This window comes from Schistocerca piceifrons, chromosome 1 (genome assembly GCF_021461385.2).
Source record: "Schistocerca piceifrons isolate TAMUIC-IGC-003096 chromosome 1, iqSchPice1.1, whole genome shotgun sequence".
Taxonomy (NCBI): Eukaryota; Metazoa; Arthropoda; class Insecta; order Orthoptera; family Acrididae; genus Schistocerca; species Schistocerca piceifrons.
The window spans coordinates 1,006,966,225-1,006,990,907 of record NC_060138.1 but is presented as its reverse complement, the minus strand read 5'-3'; the positions used below and the strand labels follow the sequence as shown (position 1 = coordinate 1,006,990,907).

Here is a 24,683-nt window from a genome sequence, read left to right as displayed (position 1 = left end):
CCTGGTAGTCCGAGGAGAGGCGAGAACAGTACTGTATTTCCCCGCTGGGAGCAGCATGGGCTTCCTACTAGCAAATAGCCTGCAAGCAGCCGAGGTGGACACTTTCTCTTTGACCCGAATTTCCTGTATACAGTCGCAGGAGGACGCTGCATGGTCACCCTGACAGTTCACACAACGAGGAGACGGAGGTGGACAGTCACCCTCATGGGCATCCCTGCCACAAGTGACACATTTAGCGGCATTAGAACAAGACTGGTGAGTGTGATTAAAATGCTGACACTGGTAGCAGCGCGTAGGTGTCGGGACATAGGGGCGAACAGAAATAACCTCGTAGTCCGCTTTCATGCGCGACAGCAGCTGAACACTATCAAAGGTCAAGAAAAGTGTCCGGGTCGGTACAAGGTCATTGTTGACCTTTTTCATGACCCTATGGACAGCCGTCACGCCCTGCTCAGCGAGGAAAGACTGAATCTCGTCAGTCAATCCGTCGAGTGATCTAGTATATACCACACCACGAGACGAATTCAAAGTGCGGTGAGCCTCCACCCGGACAGGGAACGTGTACAGGAGTGCGGCCCGAAGCAGTTTTTGTGCCTGTAAGGCGCTCTCAGTTTCCAGTAACAAGGTACCGTTACACAACCTGGTACAAGACTTGACAGATCCGGCTATGGCATCTACGCTCTTCTGGATAACGAAAGGGTTGACAGAGGAAAAATCCCTTCCGTCCTCAGATCGAGAAACTACGAGGAACTGTGGGGCAGGCGGTAGTACTTTTGTCACTGGTGGCTGGTCAAGTTTCCGTTTTTGGGCAGAAGTTGAGAGAGAAGAATAAGAGAAATCCATTGCGGAGGAATCCCCCATGATTGCCAGCGTCTCCGATGGCGCGCTCCTTCCTTGTGGGGACCCTCTCAGAGGGCACTCCCGCCTTAGATGAATGTTTACACCTCAGGTCACACCTCCCAAGAAACAGGCGGAGGGACCAATCGGCATGGTCGGAAGGTGTCAGCTCAGGCAATCACCCCTCCCTGGGCCTGGCCTTTACCAGGGGGTACGTGCATGCCTTACTTGTCTGCCCAGGGCGGGGAATTACGCGTTACCCCGTCACCGGCTACGCGTGCGAACGCGTGGGTCAGCCTTCAGGCACGCACAGGGAGGAAGGAAGAAGAGGAAAAAGAAGGGAGAGAGGGAGAGAAAGGACAAACTGTCTCAAACGCCGAGGCGGAGACCAGAGAAGGCAAGGAGAAGGTGGCAAGGAGAAGGTGGCAAGGAGAAGGTGGCAAGGAGAAGGTGGCAAGGAGAAGGTGGCAAGGAGAAGGTGGCAAGGAGAAGGTGGCAAGGGAAAAAGTAAGTAAGACAGTGAGATGGAGAAGAACAAAGAAAGGAACCAACCGAAGGAAGGAAGAAACCAGAAGAAGTGAAAAACCAAAATGACTGCAAATATAGGTTGTGGAACCGTCCGTCTCCGGACACAGGCGCTAACTACCCCCTTGAGGGGGAGGGACTCCTTTTAGTCGCCTCTTACGACAGGCAGGAATACCTTGGGCCTATTCTAACCCCCGGACCCGCAGGGGGGGATCTGAAGTGAGTGATCGCTGGACATGAAAATTAGTATACTTTGCTTATTTTCATTCGTGTATGTCCTATGGTATTATATTTTGGGGTAACTCTTCCAATTCCAAAAGGATATTTTTGGCTCAGAAATGGGTGGTTCGGCCAATAAGTTGTGCAAGTTCATGAACCTCTTGTTGACCCCTATTCAAGAGTCCGGGTATTTTGACATTGGCCTCTTACTATCATTTCTTGCTAACAATATTAGCTTATTCCCAAGAAAAAGCAGCTTTCACTCAGTTAATACTCGGCAGAAATCAGAACTGCATTTGGATCGGACTTCCTTAACTCTTGTGCAGAAAGGTGTGCAGTATATTGCTGCATCCATTTTCAATAAGCTACCGCTCGAATTAAAAAATCTTAGGAGTAATCCATGCCTTTTCAAATCTAAACTGAAGAGTTTCCTCATGGCTCAATCCTTTTATGCTGTTGAGGAGTCCCTTGAAAAATTAAGCTGATTCTTGTTGTATTGTTGATTGTGTTTGAACTTATGGCCTGACTTTTTTCGGGTTCATAAACATTTCATTTTTATCTGTTATTACTTTTATGTTGTAATTTCATGTACTGACATGTTCTATGACCTTGGAGATTTGCTCCTCAATTTGGTCCTATGGAACTTCACGTGTAAATAAATTAATAAATAAATGGATGGAACATAATCGAGAGGTTGGTTTGTGCACAAAATCTTGCACTGGTAACACTTTCGCAATTATGGACGGCTACAGAGGTAGTGCGTCTCAGTATTTCTGCAGGGGACTTAACTACTTGTTGAATCCATGCCACGTTGAGTTGTTGCACTGCACCAGGCAAAAGGAGGTCCAACACGATATTAGGAGGTATCTCATGACTTTTGTCATCTGTGTATTTTTGGACGTACATGATTTTAGAAAAGGTAGCCCATGTTCTGATCGTCTTAAGTTTGGCACAAGTAACTGAGAAAAGAAGGGAATTTAGATTGCCAACTTACGGTCTCTTTGTCGACTATGAAAAGGCATTTGAGAAGGTCCAGCAGAAAATACTATGGGAATCACTAAGGAATTGAGAGTTCCAGTGCATCTGATTATAGCTATCGAGTCATTATACAAAAATAATACAGTAAGTATCCGCACTGTGAGGAATGGGACAGAATCTGCTGACAGCAATCGATGGTCTAGTTGTTCCCCACTCTTTTTAGTGTTTACATTGGAAATATCATTTGTAAATGGTTGATTTTATTAAATGATACATAATGAAATGATAATTTTATGACTATGCTATCTGCCAATGATCATATTATAATAGGAGGATCTGAAGAAAAGGTTCAAATTTCAGTACCCAAATTGTGAAACTGCTGCTATATACGGAATGAGAATATCGACAGATAAAACAAAATTGATTGCATTTCAAAGATTGAAACCCATAAGAGCCAAAAGTGCTACAGAAGGAGATATAATTAAACAAGTAAAAGAGTTTTAATATGTAAAGTGCAATTTTCAATTTCCAAAGTCAGATGATGTAGAATTGGCCAGAGTCTGACATTTCTGTGGAACAATACAATGTACATTAAAACATACAACAGAAAGAAACAGTAATTAACCTCTGAAATGTCATGGTGTTACCTCTGCTGCTGTGTGGTAGCGAATGTTGGACCCTAACATCTGATCAATCATGACGAATCAAATTGTCAGATATGAAGTTCCTTGCTGTGTAGCAGGATATTCATTGTCGGACCATAAAATAAATACTGATATTAGACAAGAACTAAATGTTGAACCTAATACAAATATAATTAAATACCAACTGAACTGGAAAGACCATGTCCAATGTATGTCTAATGACAGAATGACTAAAGCAGCAACACAACACGACCCAATAGTGAGATAAATGTTTTAAGTCCCTGAAAGACATGGGATGAACAACTGTGAGGCAGAACAAGCCAAAAGGCTTAATCCTTGAAGATGACGATGACGATTATTTCAGTCCAAACGTCTAGATCAAATTCCATTGTACTGATACTGGAAAAAGATTTGAATGATTTGGAAATCAATTTCCACCCTATGTACCATGCAACCTCATCACATATTTTGAAAGTGCAGTCACTGAATTACAAAGTACAAGCCGTAAAGTGTTGTTTTCATTATTGTCAAGTTTGTCACTTCTGTGGAGATATGGCCTGCAACGAAACGTTCTGACATGGCGAAGAAGTATGATTTGGAGCAGTCCCATTGAGCAGCATACTTGAAAACGGAAGCATTGTTAAATGCTGAAGCTAGAGGTTCACCTGGATGCAAAAGGAAGACTATCCACATGACAGCATTCCATGATGTGGAAATTATTATTTTAAAATGATTTTGAGGAATGATAAGTGGCAGCAGTCTGGTAATTGGAAACATAGTGTTAGAGAAGGCTCGTGAAATATCCCTGAAGATTGGTATTTAAAATATCAGTGTGTCGAACAGCTGGCGAGACAAATTTTGAAAAAATGTCATAATCTCTCATTTCAGCATGTAAGTGGACAGTGTGAGGGTATGGATGCAGAAAGTGTAAACCACTGGAAGAACATGTCAATGCCACAATTAATACAGGGTTATAATCCCAAAGGTATTTTCAATGCACATGAGACTGACATCTTTTACAACTTACTTCCTGCAAGAACTTATTCTGTTGAGGGAGAAAAGTTTCAAGGAAGCAAAAAAAAGTAAAGAAAGAATGACTGTGCTGTTGTGAGTAAATAGAGATGTCAGTGAGAAGTTGCCTCCACTGATAATAGGAAAATTTAACATCGCAAATCTCTACACAATTTCTCACGTGTTTAGATGCCAAGATGGGTGCTGCAGGTAGGAAAATAATATTTATTGACCAATCCCATGTGCATCCCAAGGAAACAAGATTTCTAAGAAATGTAAATGATGTTTTCCTTCCACCAAACTGCACAAGACAACTGAAGACAACCACATTCCCTAAGATGATGTGAAAGATGGTACTCTGCAGTCCACATACTATGAATATCTTTGTTGCTGCCTGAAACCATATAACACAATAGATTGAGTTGAACTGTTTTGCAAAGGCTGGTTGTGGTACATCAGTTGCTGCTAAAGGTGACATTGTACCATGGCAAGAATAGAGCAGACACGTGTTACTGAAACTCTGACATTCTAGGACATTGTTTCTTGTCATGACAACGTTACAATTTCTCCACGTGACATTGATTAGTATGAGTAAGATGCTGTGAGAAGGGTGGGACAGGAGGAGGGGGAGGGAGGAGGAGGTGACAATGAAGAAGAAGAAGAAGAAGAAGAAGAAGAAGAAGAAGAAGCCATTGCACCAAGTTTCACAGCTGCTGTACAAGAAATTTATACTCTTGGGAACTACTTTTCCTCTTTTAATACAGATAACCAGTTCCAACAAACATCAACCAACTGGAGCAACCATTTCTCTCACTACAATATGCTGGAAGAACAAAACAAACAAGTTTTCTTGATTTTTAACAAAATAGATAATGTTCGTGTGTAAGTGCGTCTACACGCACAGGCATGTTCTCGTGCGCACTTTATTTAAATTTGTAAAAAAATATTGGCAAGTTAGTAATTAAATAGCAGTTGTCACCTAAAGAAAATTAAATTACAATTCTGGGTTACTGCTTCTGTGTAAATAGGCAAAACCATCATATCGACGTATCAAAATTTGTGTCTGGATTGAACGCTGTTCGGTATGAAGGATGCAACATGTTATCTTTGATTGTGTGTCATTGTCAAGAAAGCCAGCACAAATGGTCAGAGATTTTTATGACTTGTTAGAGAGTACCACAAAAATACTGAACTGGCAGATGCTCTGAGAAAGTTGCTAACTATTTTATGAATGTCTACTTACAGAGGTAAAAGAAACAGTACTATGCTGGGAATAAAAATAATACAATACAGCACACTGTACTACTCCCATAGGGACCACTAAAACAAGATTAATTACACATCTCACAAAGGCATTTAAGCAGTCATTTTTCCCATGCCTCCTACATGAATGGAACAGAGAGAAACCCTAATATGTGGTACAATGAGAAGTACCCTTACTGTGCACTTCAGAATGGTTTGTGGAGTATGGATGTAAATAAGCTGCATTTGAAGTAGACATAAAACATAAAACTGATAATCCAACATGGAAAAAGAACCATGAAAAATAGTTTAATAACAATATAATGGCAGATACCTTTGTAACTCAGTTTTTCGTTTCACAGCATATAGTTTTAATACTTCAGATTACAACAAATCTAAAATTACACAAAATCTCTAGCTTCACGACTTAATTTTACTGCATATTTTTCACTTGTTTAATCTGAAAATAAGAATGGAAGATAAAGAGAAAGGTGATTAGTTGCAGAAAGGCGTATGACCAGGATGCAATCTTTCTAACCTACTATGCAACCTGTACATCAAAGACACAATGCTGGAAATAAACAGGTTTTATGAGTGGGATAAAATTCTGAACAACAGGATATCAATAATAATATTTACTGATGACACTGTTACCCTCAGCAAAAGTGTGGAAGAACTTCATATTGTTGAATGGAATAAACAGTCTATGGATTGAAAATAAACAAAAGAATCCAGTTCAAATCCTGGCGGTGGATGAAATTTTCAGGACAGTATTTGGCCGGCAAGGGGAGGAAAGTTTGTGACAAGTCCCTGATCACCACTCTTTGCACCGATGTCCTGGACTAAATTCCAAACCTCTCTGCAGTGCCTTCAAAAACAGGGCATGTGACACTGTTGACAGTGATAGTAACCTTGGCAGCCCCCTTGGTGGTATTTGAGAGGAGTACCCTATGGGCCAGCACTGTTTCATCTTCTCCATTCTCTAATAATAATAATAATAATAATAATAATAATAATAATAATAATAATCATCATCATCATCCACAAACATTGCACATATCCACTCTGCCCACCTGTGCTCCATGCAGCAGAGGAAACCTCTTTCTGATTGGATGACAGAAGCCACCCCATGGGGTCTCCAGCCAACAATGGCATACAATTTTACTTCAGTCTAAAGTAATAATGAGTAGCAGAAACGAGGTTATGAGTAAATTTAATATCAATATTGGACCGCTAAGAGAATGAAATGAAGAAATTCTGCTATGTGGAGGAGGAGAGGGGGGGGGGGGGGGAGGGAAGGTGAGGAGGACACAAGAAGCAGACTAGCTCAGTCAATCAGGGCCGGCTTATTAAGAAATTTCTACTATTAGTAGATCCTAATGTGAAGAAAAAATTTCTGAGGATGTATATCTGATGCCAAGCACGGTGTGGAAATGAATCATGCACTATGGGAGACCTGGAAAAGAAGAGAATCAATGTTTTTGTTATGTGCTGTTAATGAAGGATGTTGAAAATTGGATGGACTGATATAATATGGACAGAGGCAACTCACCACAGAAATGGTGAGGAATTTAATATGTGGATAACACCGACTACAATAGACAGGAGGACAAGACATGTTCAGATATATGGGAATAACTGTCATGATACTAAAGGGCAACAGAGGAAGACAGAAACTGGAGCAAATAATTCAGGAGACTGGGTGTTAGTGGTACATTGAGTTAAAGAGGAAGTCAAAACAGGCTGCATCAAGTCAATCAGAAGACTGATGACAAAAAAATCCGATTCCAATGAATCATGGGAGAATCCAGGTCAGCAACTTTTTCGCTTAACATTCTTGGAAACTTTCACACACCCCACAAATCTACATCTGTAATGCCAGATTGGGATCTGAATCCAGCTCTACCCTTATGAAATTCCAATGTCAGCATTACACCACTTCAGTCACTACCAAGGAGAACATTTATGGCAAATAATGGATTACTCGTAGTCATTAGTTTGATTGCCTGAGCAGTAACATACTGATTACATGATGTCAATGATTACATTCTTCTAAAAATTACGTGTATGATCTATGCAAGCATAAGAAATTATTTTTGTTGTTACTCTCTCACTGTGCCTTTCAAGAGCAACACACCAGTTTCAGTTCTTCACTTTCTGTTCTCTTTTTTACCTTCTAATATTCCTTATTCACAGTGTATACGCGGACAAGAAAGAAAAAAAAATCCCAGATTTTTCCCAAATTTCCCAGTTAAAAATACATTTTCTCCCGAGTGAAAATACATTTTTTCCGTGTTAAGTGACAGCACACTTTTCCTCGGAACAGTAAAACTTGTCAATCCTTTGAATGGTTATGGTTTTATACACGGGTGTAGAATTTCCCAGCCCTTTAGAAAACCAAACTCAGTAGAAAAAAAAAAGAAAAACGTCATTTTGGAAAGATCTTTAATATGCAGCAATGTGAATGCTGCATATTTTCATATTACGAAAGTATAAATTTTAATTCCACCAAACACCGCATGTTACTTTCCGAAGCATTGAAATCGAGATTGCAATGCGCTTTTGTAAGCCAATCATAGCTTATGTCACGTGATCTCATCAGCCGATCACAGTCGATATTCAGAGCATAGGACACGTGATGTAGTCAGCCAATAGCACTGTTAAGTAGCGCATATACACAAATTGGAAAAGTTAATGGTTTAAATTAATATACATAGTGTTGCTAAAAGAAAAGCAAAGCTTTCACATATAATATTGGTTTCAAAGGTTAATAAGCTGCTTTCACGTATAATATTGATCTTTTTTGCACACGTTACACTTTAAGATACATCACACAAATGTGACAGTAAACATTTTAATACCGACATAAATCTCTGATCTTTTGGGCTCGAAATTTTTCTTAATGATCGTCCTCAAAGAGTTGATTTTTAAATGAGAGATAAATGCTCTGTGATTTAAGAAATTCATTGTACGTTCTTGTACATAGTTCAGCTTGCATAAAAGGAAATTTACTTTGAAAGTAACGCTTTTCAAACAACCATTCGCAACATTTTCCTGCGACCTGTTAGAAACAGGTTCGTTTTAGCAGCTGCCAGAGAGTGCCAGGCAACATGCATCACTGCGCTTGCGCAGCTAGGGTGGCGCAGGAAGCCCGTATGCTCGTACGTGTAAAACATTAAAAGATCTTACATTATGTCATAAAAGAAACGAGACATCAGAGGAAAGTCCCAGAGCATCAGAGTTTCGCGAACCATACTAAAATTCATAATTCGGCTTACAGTGCACATTTGTGTGTCCAGATTCGGATGTAAATTTTCTTGGAGTACCAGTACTGTATTATCTCATGTTTGGTTCTTTATTATGGCATAATGCCATACATGCTAGAAGAGGAAAAGATGCACTTTTGAAATGCAGCAAACAGTTGAAACTAACCAATAGTGTGGAATTAAACATTTCGTTTCAAATAAATTGACTGCCTCAGCGAAAAGATTAATACAAGCCAAATTTCTTTAGCAAACCGACAAAAATAACTTCATTGTTCCGCAAGCACTTAATGCTTGACTGTCAAAAAGGTGGAAATAAAATCTGAAACTAGTAACGTATTTTAGCCTTCCATAATTATGTGAATTTATTTTTAATTTACTTGACAGCTCCCAGCCACAGAAATCAATTATGTTTTCATTTGACGTTGAGTGCAATAAACGAAGAGTAAACAGCAAAATCACTAAAGGTAAACACGGGTCACGCACAGACTATCCACCTTCCCACTGCAACTCAGACTGCTCTGTGCTCTGTACATCAGCATAGGATCAACGATATTTCTGAACTAGATAGCGGCCGTTTCCCCCCCCCCCTCCTCCCCTTTCTTCCTCCCTCGAGCGTTTGAAGTAGGGCATCAAAAATTTCAGGGGGGGGGGGGGGGGGGGTGATAGACTTTTCAAAAATATGTAATATTTTGTAGCACATCTTTCTGAACACATAAAACATGTGTTCGAGGAAATGTAAGACATGTTATTTGGTCTTAAGTGCGCCTAAGTGCAGTGCCACGCCTCTTCACACAGCATTCTTCTATCGCATGTCATTGTATTTTACTCTGTGGAATTCAAATGCATAATATTTTGTAATGGATGCCATCAAACTATATTCAGGACAGTGGAAATTAAAATGTCCTGTGGTGTCTCTCCTGCTCCCAGTTGCCCAGTTTCACATCCAGCTCCTCTTTTAACAAAAAATAAACAACTCGCAATTAATATTGGATGGGATTATTTGTAACAAGGAGAACAAGAACTCTTCAGAAAATTTGCAATCTTTATTGCCTATTAGCTAATAACTTGCTTTTGTGTGTAACATAAAATTAGATATAAGAATTCATGAAACCAATAAAGAAAAATGACAAGCAAACCAGCACACATTTCTTCAATCCTTAAGTCCTAGCATTTTTTTTCTCTCTAAGCTTGCTACAGCTTTACCTGGTGTCTTTCCTTTCTGCGAAAGGATCTATTACCTCAAAATTCATCAAAAGTTTTGCCACATGAAAAAACGAAATGTTGTTTTCTAATACTGAAAAAACTTTTAATACAAACAGTACTCCATACTGGTGTTGTTTCTCAATCTGATTACGTGTATTTTGTCATTGTCTGTTAGATAAAACGAAATAGGCCTGTCTAATAGTGCAGCAATTGTAACACACACCAAATAAACAGACTGTTTCAGCACAAATGGTCACTTTTTTTTAACATGACAGAATATAATTCAGGAAGTACCAATATCAAATGACTGTTAGGCCTACTACAAGCAATAATCTTTATGTTTGGAAATAGCTTCACATTTCATTCATACGCTCCAGCTTCTCAAGCATGAGATCGAAAAGTAGTAATACGAAATTTTTATGTAAATTTGGAATCATCATATTCTTCCATAATTTGTGTGATGTCCCTATTTCTTTTCCTTCCTCATTCTAACAAACAATCTTGTCATCACTAATTCTGTAACTATTCCTGCCAGTGTCAAAACTACTTTTCCGGTTAATTTCACTAACCCTGCCACAATCAACTGTTTAGTTATCCCACGTTTATTCTCGGGTTAGGTGTTATTACGTGTTCATACAACGCTTTTTCCGCGCTACTCCCAGAATAGAATTTAGGTGGCTGTTACCGGGGTCTGTACAACTGGCTGTTACTAGTGTAGCGGTCTGGCCAAAAATTTTCTATCAAAATTTCATTTTCTTGGATACATTGAGAAGGTAATACGTAGTCTTTCTTACATGTTATTCCTGTTAGTAGTTTATTTCCACACTGGTAGTCTGAATCTATGGATTTCGCTGGTAATTATAACAATGCTGATCATTCACAAACCCAGTCAATCAAATAAACAAACAGCAATTGACATTCACCCTTTCGGCTTTATTCCACTCAACTTGTATAGCCCCCTTCTGTCTGCAGGAAAGTTTATTTCTAGATGCAACGGGGATTTCCTTAGCATAGACATGATGTACACTTTGCACGCATTCAAAAATCAACTTATGATCTATTCAGAAATAAATTTAGAATATGTTCACAAATGTTCAAAAATCAACAGGGATGTGTTTCAACATCATATGAATAATCGATAGACCAATGTGTGCTGGATACTAACTACTTTGTGGAACAAGGCTTTTTCCTCAAGAATATGAATTCTTGCCGCCCAGGGCAGATATCCTAGTTTGCCCCCATTGAATTTGGCAGCTTGCACGTGCCAGTAAAATTTTTCCGGGTAGCACCTTGCTGCTACTGCTTATACAGCTAACAGCCACACTTCTGTAGCCAGAAACGGGTGAAGGTACTTCACACACGTGACTCAACTGCGCCTGTGCCCGCTCGCAACTGCTCAAACGAACCTAATGTAAACAGTTGTGGCGTCACGCTCATCGGAGGCAATTTGTTGTTATGAAGCATTGCACAGTCTTCCTAACGCCTTTGACACATTTTGCTGTTGGCAGAGGCTTGTATGAATACTGTGTTTTGTTTTTGTATAGGGTGAATTTCCTTTGCAACTTGTTTTATTTTTGTTTTTTTCTCTCGCTCATGTTTTATTGCTGCAATATTATTCTGCAGAAGCAGGATACAGTAATATCCTTTGTTAGAGTATTGTTTTTTATCAGTCAAAATTACAAAAATTTAACTGAAAACTAAGACAAAAAAATTTGCGAAATTCTAAAAAATTCCAGGGGTTTTTCCGGTTTTCTCCCGGATGAAAAAATTCCCGGGTTTTTCCCAGATCTCCCGGTTGTCCCGAGTCGTATACACCCTGTTATTGTTTCTCTTTCCTCTCAAGTCACTTCATATCTGCTTACATCCATGCCCGAGGCAGGATTTGAACCTGTGACCGTAGCAGTCCCACGGTTACGGACTGCAGCCACTGATCCAAAGTATATCATATCATCTCTTTCATATGCACTCTTATATATTTTATATTTTCTGAAATGTTTTAACATGACAGTACTTCTCAGTTTCCAATTCTTCTTTCACACATTTCTAGTTTATTGACAATCTGGTTAACCTTACTGCATTCTAAACGCTGACAAAGTTTTTGACAATGATTTTTTGTTGTAAATATTCCTCTTGGTAGTACAGATTTTCCCCTATTGCATATCTTTTCTTCCACAACAGATTTTTAAAGCAAATTTTTACATTATTTCTTACTTTTTTCAATTTGCCAATATTTATTTTTAGAAAATTTTGGAGAGCACATGTTCAGAGCAATTTGATGTTTTATACAGAGACTCGTAAAGCTGAGTTTTTGGCTACTTCTTTCAAGAAATTAACTTGCATCACATTCAGCTGTAAGATTTTCAGGACGTATAGAAAAACCAGCAACAAACGCTGCTGTAGCAGGAGCAGTAGTAGTAGTAGTAGTAGTAGTAGTAGCAGCAGCAGCAGCAGCGGCGGCGGCTGCGGCAGCAGCGGCAGCATTTCGGCATCTCAACAACAAGCACTATATGTGAAAATATATCATTTGCTGAATACTTACAATTCTATCAGCTTTTTGTTTTGAATTTTGCATTCTTGAATTACATCCTCTTCATCCAATAATTCATATACTGAGACATCCTGAGAAAAAAAAAAGAACAGTCCACAAGCTTTACAAACACGCAGAGACAAAAAAACACATTAATTACTGAATCCTTAAGTTAATTTACTGTCATAAGATTTATGATCACTTTCTATGTTTTCCTCACAGTTTATCAAGACAGATCCAATGTTGTTCCTGTTCCATATTATGCTGCCACATTGTAAAATTTGAATAATATGGTAACTATATTTCCTTCCTACACATAATATTTTTATGCACAGTGCTGTTTAAGACTCTGTGAATCTAGTCACAATACATACAAAGTAAGAAAACTTTATATCCACATCAGAATCATTTTACTACGGTATTAAAACTATTAAACTTTGTTAATTTTTAAAGCCTGTATCTACTGAAAAAAATCTGTAAGATTTGTCTCTGACATACTGCCTGTTGGCTTCATCTCAAAATCATTGGCTGAGGTTCTTTTTTTAAAAAAAAGATGTCCCCCAAAGATCTGAGACTGCAGCCAACACACAATAGATCAAACAAGTGGCCACGAAAACCTCAGAAATTTTATGTCCCTGATCCTTAAGAAGTTGCTTATCTGTAACAAATGGGTAACATACCGTACCTTTGATTTCTGTACATGTAACTTTTGTGTCATGTGTAACTAATAAAGGACTATCATTTGTGTTGCCTTCCAAATATGAAGTCTGTATGAACACAAGAATCTCAGAGGGATACCAATAATATGTTTTCCATATCCTACATGCGTAATCAAATGTATACAATCTGTCATTTTCAGAACTGCAAGAACAGTCATCCAAGTACGCAATTTTTTGTTACATATTTCACTAGACTTGTGTAAGAGTGTTCTTAATATTAACACCCATCAGTACTGATAACAATACTACAGGAATTGCTTTATGTTAGGAACAGCAATAATTTGGATGTATGTACGCACCAAAGATTTGTGCTATTGTCGCATCAAAACATTGCCCACACATGTAAAAATATTTTTCAACTGAAATTAGTACTTGTTTCTACATTTGAATGTGTGTGTGAATTCCTAAGGGACCAAACTGCTGCGGTCACTGGCCCCTAGACTTACACACTACTTAAACTAACCGCACGGCCACTCTGCATGGCACATTTTGAATGTTGAAATGCCTCTGTGTTAAGAACCTTTCACTAACCATCCTACACTAAAATTCAAATATGGCTCTGAGCACTATGCGACTTAACTTCTGAGGTCATCAGTCGCCTAGAACTTAGAACTAACTAAACCTAACTAACCTAAGGACATCACACACATACATGCCTGAGGCAGAATTTGAACCTGCAACCGTAGCGGTCGCTCGGTTCCGGACTGTAGCGCCTAGAACCGCATGACCACTCCGGCCAGCACTAAAATTCAGCAATAGAATAATCAAAAAATGTTAGCTACATTATGCTCTTGAACACCACTACTAGATGAATCTACATTATTTCCACTGTAAATGCCTTGCAGTAAATAAAGATGACACAGTTGAATCCACAGTTTTGTATTATAAATATTAAATTTGTACCTGTTGCTTTTTTTTGGTCATCAGTTTTCTGACTAGTTTGACATGGCCTGCCACAAATTCCTCTCCTGTGCTAACCTCTTCATTTCGCAATAGCAATTGTACCCTATGTCCTCAATTCTTTGTTGGGCGTATTCCAATCTTGTCTTTCTCTACAGTTTTTACCCTCTACAGCTCCCACTAATACTATGGAAGTTATTCCTGATCCGTAACAGATGTCCTGTAATTTTATACCTCCTTGTCCATGTTTTCCATATGCTCCTTTCTTAATCGATTCTGCAGAGAACCTTCTCATTCCTTGCCTTATGAGTCTACCTAATTTTCAACTTTCTTCTGTAGCACCACATCTCAAAAGCTTCAATTCTTTTCTGTTCTGGTTATCCTACAGTCCATGTTTCACTACAGTACAATGATGTGTTCCAAATGAACATTCTCAGAAATTTCTTCCTCGAGTCAAGACCTATGTTGATACTAGCAAACTTCTCTTGGCCAGAAATGCCTTTTTCACCAGTGCTAGTCTGCTCCTTACATTCTCCTTGCTTTGTTCATCATAGACTATTTTGCCACCTAGGTAGTGGAATTCTTCAACTTCGTCATCCCCACTGTAATGCTAAGTTACTGTTGCCAATTCTGCTACTTATGATTACTTCTGTCTTTATTTGATAAACTCTCGGTCCATATTCTGTACTCATTACACTGTTGATTCCATTCAACACACCCTGCAATCCTCCTCCATTTTCACCGAAGATAGCAATGACATCAGCGAATCTTATTGATATCCTTTCACCCTGAATTTCAATCCCATTCTTGAAACTTTCTTTTATTTCCCCTCAGTTCTCCTTCCATGCACAGACTGAACAGCGGGGTGAAAGACTACATCCCAGTCTTACACCCTGTTCAATCCGAGCACTTCATTCTTTATCTTCCCGTCTTATTGTTCCCTTTCGGTTCTTGTACTTAAGTCCACTACCCTTCTTTCTCTATAGCTTATCCTATTTTTATCACAATTTCCAACATCTTGCACCAGTTTACATTGACAACTGCTTTTCCCAAGTCAACAAATCCTATGAATATGACTTGATTTTTCTTCACTCCTACTTCCATTATCAACCACGACATCAGAACAGTCTCTCTGCTTCCTTTCCTAAAGCCAAATTGATCGTTATCTAACAGATCCTCAATTTTCTTTTCCATTATTCTTGTCAGCAACTTGGATGCATGAGCTGTTAAGCTGACCCTGTGATAATTCTTGCACTTGTTGGCTCTTGCTATCTTTGGAGTTGTGTGGATGATGTTTTCCCAAAAGTGTGAAGGTGTATCACCGGTCTCGTACATTCTACATACCAACATGAATAGCCATTTTGTTGCCACTTCCCCAATGCTGCTCCTTAGCAACTGATAATGAAGTCATCTGAAATTAAACTCTCTGAAACAATCGAAAAATGTTTGATCATGATCAAACTTTATGATGAAATGAAGGCTTGGAGGAAGAACATATTAGCCTTCAATTTAATAAGCATTAATTTCATGATGTAATCTGTTGTCTTTTCAAATGTACCACAGAGGTATCAAGTAGATCCATAAGCACTGCTGGAATATGCTGTCTGTTATTTGAATTACTTTTCTTATTGTATTTACATTCTTGTCTTTGGTTTAATTCAAACATATAACACATAGTAATGCAAAATGCACTCTTGCAGGTTACCACTTTCTTCCACAGACCACTTCAAATATCAAAGTGACTACACAATCCTATGATGAATGACATTTTTCCTATTCAGTAACGTATTTAATGTAAGCAGTATAGAACAGGTAACAGCACCAGTATATACACATATTTAAAAAAAGAAGAAGTTGTCACTACATGCTTACCTTATTATTCAATAAAACATCAATATGAGGAGATGTCGACTGATTGAACTTCCAGTACATTCTTGAATTTGTGTTTCGTAAGTATCTGAAAATGAGAACTTCCATCATTTTCAATTGTGTAAATGTATTATGAAAATAGAGTATTTCTGTAAATCATTTCTGCCATGCAGCTTCAAAGAAGAAATGATCTACACTAATAAAATCCTGTAAAGAAAAAATATGGCCTCTCATTTACACTTTCTGATGAGCTAAGAGTATACAAAAAATAAACGCGCGAAATGTAATACATGACAGCTAAACAAATCCCATACACCTCGCACAGCAAAAAAAATTACCTGTCACCTACTTAACGGAAATTTAGTGTAATTTAAAAGAAACCTGTGGGATGCACATGCAAAAAAATTTGTGTTCTCCAAAAATTTTAAACTTCTGAAAAACTTATGATCTCATTCTAACAACCAGCAGTTTAAAAGCTAAAACATATTTATCTCATGCCATGAGAATTAATTGCTCTCATATGTCAAAAACAGTCATAGGAGAAAGAAATTGCAATGAACCTATGAAAGTTGCAATGCCACATTCTGAATATTACAAAAAGATATCTTTAGAGAAATGGATTTGTTTTCAACATTGAAGATAATGTTCTGATAACTTTTCTTTTGAAGTATGTAGCTTTGGAACTAATGCCATAGTTAAAAATCAGTTTTTCATTCCAATATTCTATTAGCGAGATTCCTTCTCTTAAATAATAAGAGATAACCAAGATTTTATTTGTTTCATATCCTGTTTGCGCAAAAACGTAAGACACAATTTCCCCTGGATTATCATTTCATTAGCAAGTTTTCAAGATTGCTTTAGAGTAAAACTTCACTGGAATACAATACATGCTGTGACAATGAAAATTAGATTTGCACATCACTTAACAGCCTTACAAATGAATTTACTGACTGCTTTTCTGGTTACTACCAGGTTTATACAGTAGCCAACATACCATCTAACAGGCCAATAAAAACGAAGATTTCAAACTTAACTGCAAACGAAATATAACCAATAATTAACTCTGTGGGTCCATTCTAATTTAATGGACACAGACACACTAAATATAATGCTGCCTGGTTGCTAAAGCTGACAGGGCCAGAAAGTTATCATTTTCTGTGAATCTACTTCTTTCAAATCTTCAACTCCTATCAATCACCTTGCCAGTGCCTTCCTTCAGTGCATGTACAGAACAGATTCTCATTTACATACAGCTGCCACATGCTACATGCAGGAAAATGAAAATTCTAGCAATGTAATAGGCTACACACTGAGTTCAATCTGGATTTTGCGAATATGAAAACCAGTCTCTCAATTTCAGAACAATACGAAGGTATACACTAGGAACTTCACCTAACTACAGCAGAGTCCAGCTACTCAAAGCAAGAATGTTTGCAGATCAAGCCTAACACTAAATACATTCAGTTAAAAGTGTCAATGTTTCGTTCAAAGTCCAGTTGCTGAATTCATAAACAGCCATTAGTTATGGCTGAGAGCAACAAATAAAGAAACACATAAGTTTAATGTCATGTCAATGAAATAGTCAGAAAGGCAGCACTATGTCTCAAGAATTAACAGTGATTTTGTTCATCAAAAATAATAAAAAGTACATCAGAGAAGAGATATAATGGAAGGGAAACAGCCGCACTTGATCCAGTCAACAGAACCAGAGTACACAGTCTGACCTTAAGACACCCACTAGAGCTACATTTTGAAATATTGCTTGTCAGTTTTCATCCTTCTTGGATAAAGATGATCATGGACTGTCTTGAACACTATGACAGTGAATGAAGTCAGTCCCCTGCACTAAGCAGCAGAAGAGATATATATATATATGTACAATACTATCACAACTTCTATCTTTCCTTCTCAAGTCAATTCCCTGCCAAAAGAAAGTTGTTGGGGAAATTACTTTCAAAAGCATAACAAACAAATTTTCTAGTTCACTAATACACTTACAACAAACAAGTGATTCTAATACCTTATGACTATCAACAAAAATTGTCTCACACCTAATTAAATTCATTTAGCACATTGCCCGAATACAGGTAGATCCTTTTACACACTGACCGATTATCTGCATGTTTGCATCTATACAATTTTAGTTTTAGGTCCAGTGCTGCCATCTGTTAACAGTACAGAAGCACTAATACATCTCAATGAGCATCTTCTGTTGTGTTTTTTGAGACACAAACCGTCAGTTCAATTCCGTTCAGCAGTGAAGTTGCACATATCAGGTAAGAGAGTATGCTGTCACAGGAAAGCAGCACACATAATGACTGTAAACATTACGAAGTTACAAGTTCTGGATTGTTATGAGAAAGATGAGCTTACTGTTGATATTCAGCATGCTTTGGGACTTAGTGAGTCCACTGTTAAGCACTATTCATGACAGTGCAAAATCAATTCGAAAAACTGCTCAATCTTCGACTAACTTATAGTGTGTTTAAAGTTAGTTGTGACTTTTGACGCTTGGCTGACCAGAGGGGGATGAGACGCCGTTGCCCAGGTAACACCAATAGCAACCTGGCTTTCCCTACCAAGTGGCCAGCGTTTCACCTGGTAAAGCGCCTCTGTTACCACATCATCAATAAACAGTACCATGTGGTGCCATGCATTACATGCATCAACGTTTGTCAGCTCTTATTGTGAAATCATATTTGCTCGCATTGAAAAGTTCTGTAGTTGTCAGGTATTGTAAACAAGTGTTTTGTGTTGGCATTGCATTAATATCAACAGTGCAGTACATATGACCAAGAGATTTGCAATGAAAATGTCGTCCAAGAACACGTTCACTGGCTGAGAAGAAACATTCTGCTGCAAAACATTCCTCAGAATTCGACAAAAGTAATGGACAAAACAACATACCACGCAGTTGTGATGCGTGAAGCTCAAACAGTGCACTGTAGGAAAGCTGGTGTTTTGTTCTGGGTACAAGGAATGTTCCACAAGATAAAAGTTTAACGTAGTGTATATATGGCGAAGTTAATGGAATATGTAGTTTTGTAGAAGTCAAAACTCCACACTACCAGGTCGACGAACTGGCTAACGGTAAACAGCATAGTTCAATAGGCTTCCTCTGTACCATGCTCATATAAATCCAACATAGTATATGGGTCTAGGTGAAATGTAATGCGGCAAGAAAACAGCAGCAAGAAGTTTACCCTCACTAAGATCAAAATGCTGACAAAAGAAGTCACTGTAAATGTTGCACAACAGGACTGGCCTTGAGTTGTCAACCATACCAGAAAGGTAGTGACGAGCCATTCATGAAGGACTGTGACGAGTTCTGAGAAATACGTAACTTCTCTTGTTGCTATGTTAAAATCTTCTTCTTTCTCATTTCACCAGCTACTGGTTAGTTGGTTTAAAAGAGGGGGAAAGGGATCAAACTACAAGGTCATCGGTTCCTTGTTCCTAATAAAACAATGCCACAAGTGTGAGAATAAAACAGAAGAGACATATAACACAAAACAGAAAGGAAGGAAAGACTACAAGAATGAAGGTAAGGCAACAAACACTAAAAGGAACAAAAGGACAAAAAAACAACAGACAGGCAAGAAACAGTTAGAAGAGAGTAAAACAAGAAAGCAGATTACAGTGGCTGGTCGACCACGAAAATAAAAAGGAATAGCCAGCCACCCCGCAACACATTATTAAATCCTCCATCCTAAAAGCACTAGGGTGGAGGACACAGAGGGACAAAGGACATGTGCTAAAACTCTGACCAAATGATAAAACCCACCCTCACACATGAAACATAAAACCAAATCAGCCGATGAAGCGTTGTCTGCTAAAATCAATGATAAAGAGTCAGGCAACCTAAGATGAAGTCACACGGCAGCCAAATAAGAAGAGGGCAGAAGAATATGTGCCACTGTCAACCAGGCGCCGCACCGACACTCAGGCAGGTCTTCACAGCACAGAAGGTGGCCATGGGTCGCCCAGGCATGGCCAATTCAGAGCCGGCAGAGAACCACGGAATCCCTACGAGAGGCCCTCATTGGGGACTTCCACACATTCTTGGTCCCCTTAATGGCTCGCAGTTTGTTGTGCGTACTGAGATTTTGCCATTCCGTCTCCCAAAGCTGACAAAACCTTGAGGCGTAATAATGAACGCAGGTCAGTTAAGGGGATGTCCATCTCCATAAGTGGTTTCAGTGTAGCTGTCAGCAAGTTCATATCCTGGGATTCCGACGTGACCAGGAGCCAGACGAACACCACTGAACAACTGGACCTGGACTGTTCCAGGGCATAGATGGATTCCTGGATGAACACTACCAAAGGATGATGAGGGTAGCACTGGTCGATAGTTTTCAGGCTGCTCAAAGAGTCAGTATATAAAAGACTCCTCATTGCATGAACGGAGATACTGAAGTGCACAAGAAATGGCCACCAGCTCTGCAGTGAATACACTACATCCAACGGGTAAGGAATGCTGTTCAATATGGCCGCCGTGAACGTAGGCAAAGCCAACGCAACCATCAGCCATCAAGCCGTTGGTGTAAACCACTTCACAGCCCTGGAACACGTCAAGAATCGAGAGGAAGCGACAGCGGACAGCTGCAGGGTTAATGGAGTCCTTAGAGGCACGTGAAAGATCTAGATGAAGCTGCGGCCGAGGCGTACACCATGGAGGCATACATGAACAGACCACAAGTAGAGGTGACAAAGGAAAGAACACATGAACCGCAATCATTAGCCCCGACCTGGGCCGCCAATGCGGGAGATGGACTGCCACAGGCGGGAAAAGGAGACGGTAATTCAGATGCTCAGAAGAACAACAAGTGTGTGCAACGTAACTGGCGAGCAGTTGTGCACGTCTGATTTGCAATGGAGGGACCCCAGCCTCCACCAGTACGCTGGTCACCGGACTCGTCCTAAATGCTCCTGTCGCTAGTCGAACCCCGCAGTAGTGCGCAGGGCTGAGTAAATGCAACACTGAGGGTGCTGCAAAACCATAAAACACACTCCCATAGCCAATTTGGGATTGAACAAGGGCTTTGTAGAGCTGCAGCAGCATAGAGCGATCTGCACCCCAATTGGTGTTGCTCAGGCAACGGAGGGCACTTAGGTGCTGCCAGCAGTTAAGATGAGGAAGCCAAGTCAATTGAGCGTTGAAAACCAGTCCTAAGAATCGACATGTCTCCACTACAGTGAGTGGATCGTTATGAAGGTAAAGTTCTGGGTCCGGATGAATGGTACGACGCCGACAGAAGTGCATCACACACGACTTTGCGGCTGAAAACTGGAAGACGTGAGCTAGAGCCCATGACTGCGCCTTGTGCATGGCTCCCTGTAGGCGACGCTCAGCAACACCAGTACTGGAGCAGCAGTACGAAATGCAGAAGTTGCCTGCATAAAGAGAAGGTGAGACAGAGGGCCTGACAGCTGCCGCTAGACCGTTAATGGCCACACAAATACAGAGCCCTGTGAGACTCCATTCTCCTGGATATGGATGGAACTGTGGGAGGCACCAACTTGGAGATGGAAAGTAGGAGCGACAGGAAGTTTTGGATAAAAATCGGGAGCGGGTTCCAGAGACCCCACTCATACAATGTGGCAAGGATATGATGTCGCCAGGTCCTGTCGTATGCTTTACCTAAGTCAAAAAAAGACAGCAACCAGTTTTTGGCATCTGGAAAAGGCTGTTCGGATGGTAGACTTGAGGGACACAAGATTATCAGTGGTAGAGCTATCCTGGTGGAAGCTACACTGACATGGAGCCAGTAGGCCACATGACTCCAGGACCCAACCCAACCACTGACACATCATATGTTCCAGCAGCTCACAAAGAACTTTGGTGAGGCTGATAGCTATCGACATCAAGCGGGTTGTTACCAAGTTTGAGCACCAGAATGATGGTGCTCTCCCGCCATTGCGATGAAAATACGCCATCGCACCAGATCCGGTTGAAGATGACGAGGAGATGTCACCTGTAGTCAGATGAGAGATGTTTAATCATTTGGCTGTGGATCCGATCAGGCCCAGGAGCTGTGTCGGGGCAATGTACAAGGGCACTGAGGAGCTCCCACTCTGTAAATGGGGCATTATAGGATTCACTGTGGCATGTTGTGAATGAGAGGACATTCCAATCCAGCCGCCGTTTGACAGTGCGAGAGGCTGGGGGGTAATTCTCCGATGCAGAGGCTCGAGCAAAGTGCTTGGCAATTGCGTTGGTAGATAACACGCCATTTGTGGTAACACCGGGAGCACATGTTGGGGTCCGGTACCAGAAAAGACATTCGATCTTTGCCCAGACATGGGAAGGTGACGTATGGCACCCAATGGTTGAGACGTATCTCTCCCAATACTCCTGCTTCCGTTGTTTGATAAGTTGGCAAACGCGAGCACGGAGCCGTTTAAAGGTTATGACGTTCTCCTGGAAAGGATGCTGCTTATGCCACTGTAGAGCTCGCCGATGCTCCTGACCGCCTCGCGCCGGGGGCGCCACAAAGAGCGAGGGATCGCGTTTTCTGCTGCAGAAACAACTGTTGTAGTTACCTGCTCAACCATCACAGCGGTGTTACCATGTGGGGGAGATTCAACAGTGACAGCAGAGGTGAAAGTTTCCCAGTCCACCTTGTTTAAAGCCCATCTGGGCATGCGTCTGTGGGCCTGTCACTGAGGCAGTGACAGGAAGATGGGGAAGTGGTCACTACCACACAGGTCATCATGTGCTGTCCAGTGGATAGATGGGAGAAGTCCTGGGATGCAAATTGATAAATCAATGGCCGAGTAATTAGCATGAGCCACACTGAAATGTGTGGTGGCCACAGTGTTTAAGAGGCACAGGTCGAACTGAGACAGAAAAGTTTCGACATCTCTGCCTCGGCCAGTAAGCACGGGGCCACCCCACAAGGGGTTATGGGTGTCAAAATCTCCCAAAAGTAGGAAAGGTTTACGGGAGTCAATCAATAAGTGCAGCTAATACATTCAGGGGTACTGCACCATCTGGAGGAAGGTATACATTGCAGACAGTTATTTCCTGCTTCGTCCTTATTCTGACAGCTTCAAGAGGGGTTTGAAGAGGCACAGTTGCACTACAGACTGAGTTTATGACAAACTCCACCTGACACTCAATAATAGTCGCTATAGTTCCTGTAATATCCCTTATAACCATAGAAGGCAGAGGTCCGCATTGCAGGGAACCAGGTTCCCTGGAGGGCAATACAGAAAGCAGGTGTAAAGCTTAACAGGTGCCGTAGCTCAGCCAGGATGACATCATTGTGAGACTGGGAAGGCATGGAACATTCAATGAGGCAGTTTATGCCTCAGGGTCACCTGCTGCCACAGACTTATTGCCTTAGCTGTCTATATACATTGTGTCTGAGGGTCTGGCGAGACCTAGGTCCTCAGTGGACGCCAGAATCTCCACCTCATCCACAGAGACAGAGCTTGTAGGTAGCGGTGGTGTGGGTGACACCATAATTTCCTTGGTCTTGGGGTTTTCTTTTTGGCTTTCTCTCACTGCTCCTTGGGTTTCCCTGGTTGGGAGGACTTCACTGGCTCAGTCTTCGGGACTGTGGATGAGCGTGAAGACCTACGACCAGCTGCTTTTGGGCTCTTCAGCCACTGGCAGGTGTCATCTTTCCCACTAGCAGAAACCTGGGAAGGGAGTGATCCAAGGGACCCCTTCCTAGTGAAAGAAGCCAAAGAAGACTTATGCTTCTCTGGCTTAGAAGTGGGGACAGATGTCCCCGATGGTTGGGAGAGCGTTGCACCTGAAGCAGGTGGTGCAGGAGCAACAGGAAGGGAAACGCCACCCCACCATCAAGGGGGCAGGTGTAGTCTCCCAGGTCCGAGAGGTGATTGGGGTTGGCAGAGCTGATAGTGCCAGAACTGCTGTAGCAGCAGCATAAGACAATGTCATACATACAGGATGCAAGCGTTCAAATTTTCTCTTAGGCTCATTGTAGGTCAAATGGTCCAGGGTCTTGTACTCCATGATTTTCCTTTGTTTCTGGAGAATCCTGCAGTCTGGCGAGCAAGGCGAATGGTGCTCTCCGCAGTTGACACAGACGGGAGGTGGGGCACATTGAGTATTGGGATGTGATGGGCATCCGCAATCTCGACATGTGATGCTGGAAGTACAGTGGGAAGACATGGCCGAACTTTCAGCACTTAAAGCACTGCGGTAGGCCATCACCTTGACCTTCTCGGGCAACGTATCACCCTTGAAGGGCAAGATGAAGGCACCGATGGTAACCTGATTATCCCTTGGGCCCCAGTGGACACACCAGACGAAATGTACACCTCGCCGTTCTAAATTGGGGCGCAACTCCTCGTCAGACTGCAAAAGAAGTTCCCTTTGAAATATGATTCCCTGAACCATATTTCAGCTCTTATGGGGCATGATGGTTACAGAAACATGCCCCAGTTTATCACAGACCGGGCAGAGGATGTTGTTTTGATCAAGACTGACCCAGATCTCATTTTGGACAAGCCCTTCACCTCCCCAAACTTGTCCTCTAAATGCTCAACAAAAAACTGAGGCTTCATCATCATGAAAGATTCCCCATCAGCTCTCAAACATACAAGGTACCAAGTCGAATAAGATTCACTGCCATCCTTAGCCTGACGTTCCTCTCATGGTGTGGCCAGGGAGGGGAACGATTTAGGGGCCTACTTCTGTGCATTGAATTGAGCTCGTGAACGCTTAGAGACTGCTGGTGTTTCACCACCAGCAAGAGTTGATGGACTA

At 40.9% G+C, this 24,683-nt stretch overlaps 1 protein-coding gene across 4 annotated transcripts in view; it reads right to left on the bottom strand.

Moving 5' to 3' along the window:
* LOC124797833 (serine/threonine-protein phosphatase 6 regulatory subunit 3) overlaps window positions 1-24,683 on the bottom strand; it is a 188,955-nt gene that overhangs the window by 155,721 nt on the left and 8,551 nt on the right. For all 4 annotated transcript variants that reach the window (XM_047260919.1, XM_047261088.1, XM_047261175.1 and 1 more), the window contains 2 exons: window positions 15,944-16,028; window positions 12,465-12,544 (listed from right to left, as the gene is read on the bottom strand). In XM_047260919.1, the coding sequence (XP_047116875.1) occupies window positions 12,465-12,544; window positions 15,944-16,003 (140 nt within the window). In that variant the 5' untranslated portion in view covers window positions 16,004-16,028. The remainder of the gene's footprint in view (window positions 1-12,464; window positions 12,545-15,943; window positions 16,029-24,683) is intronic.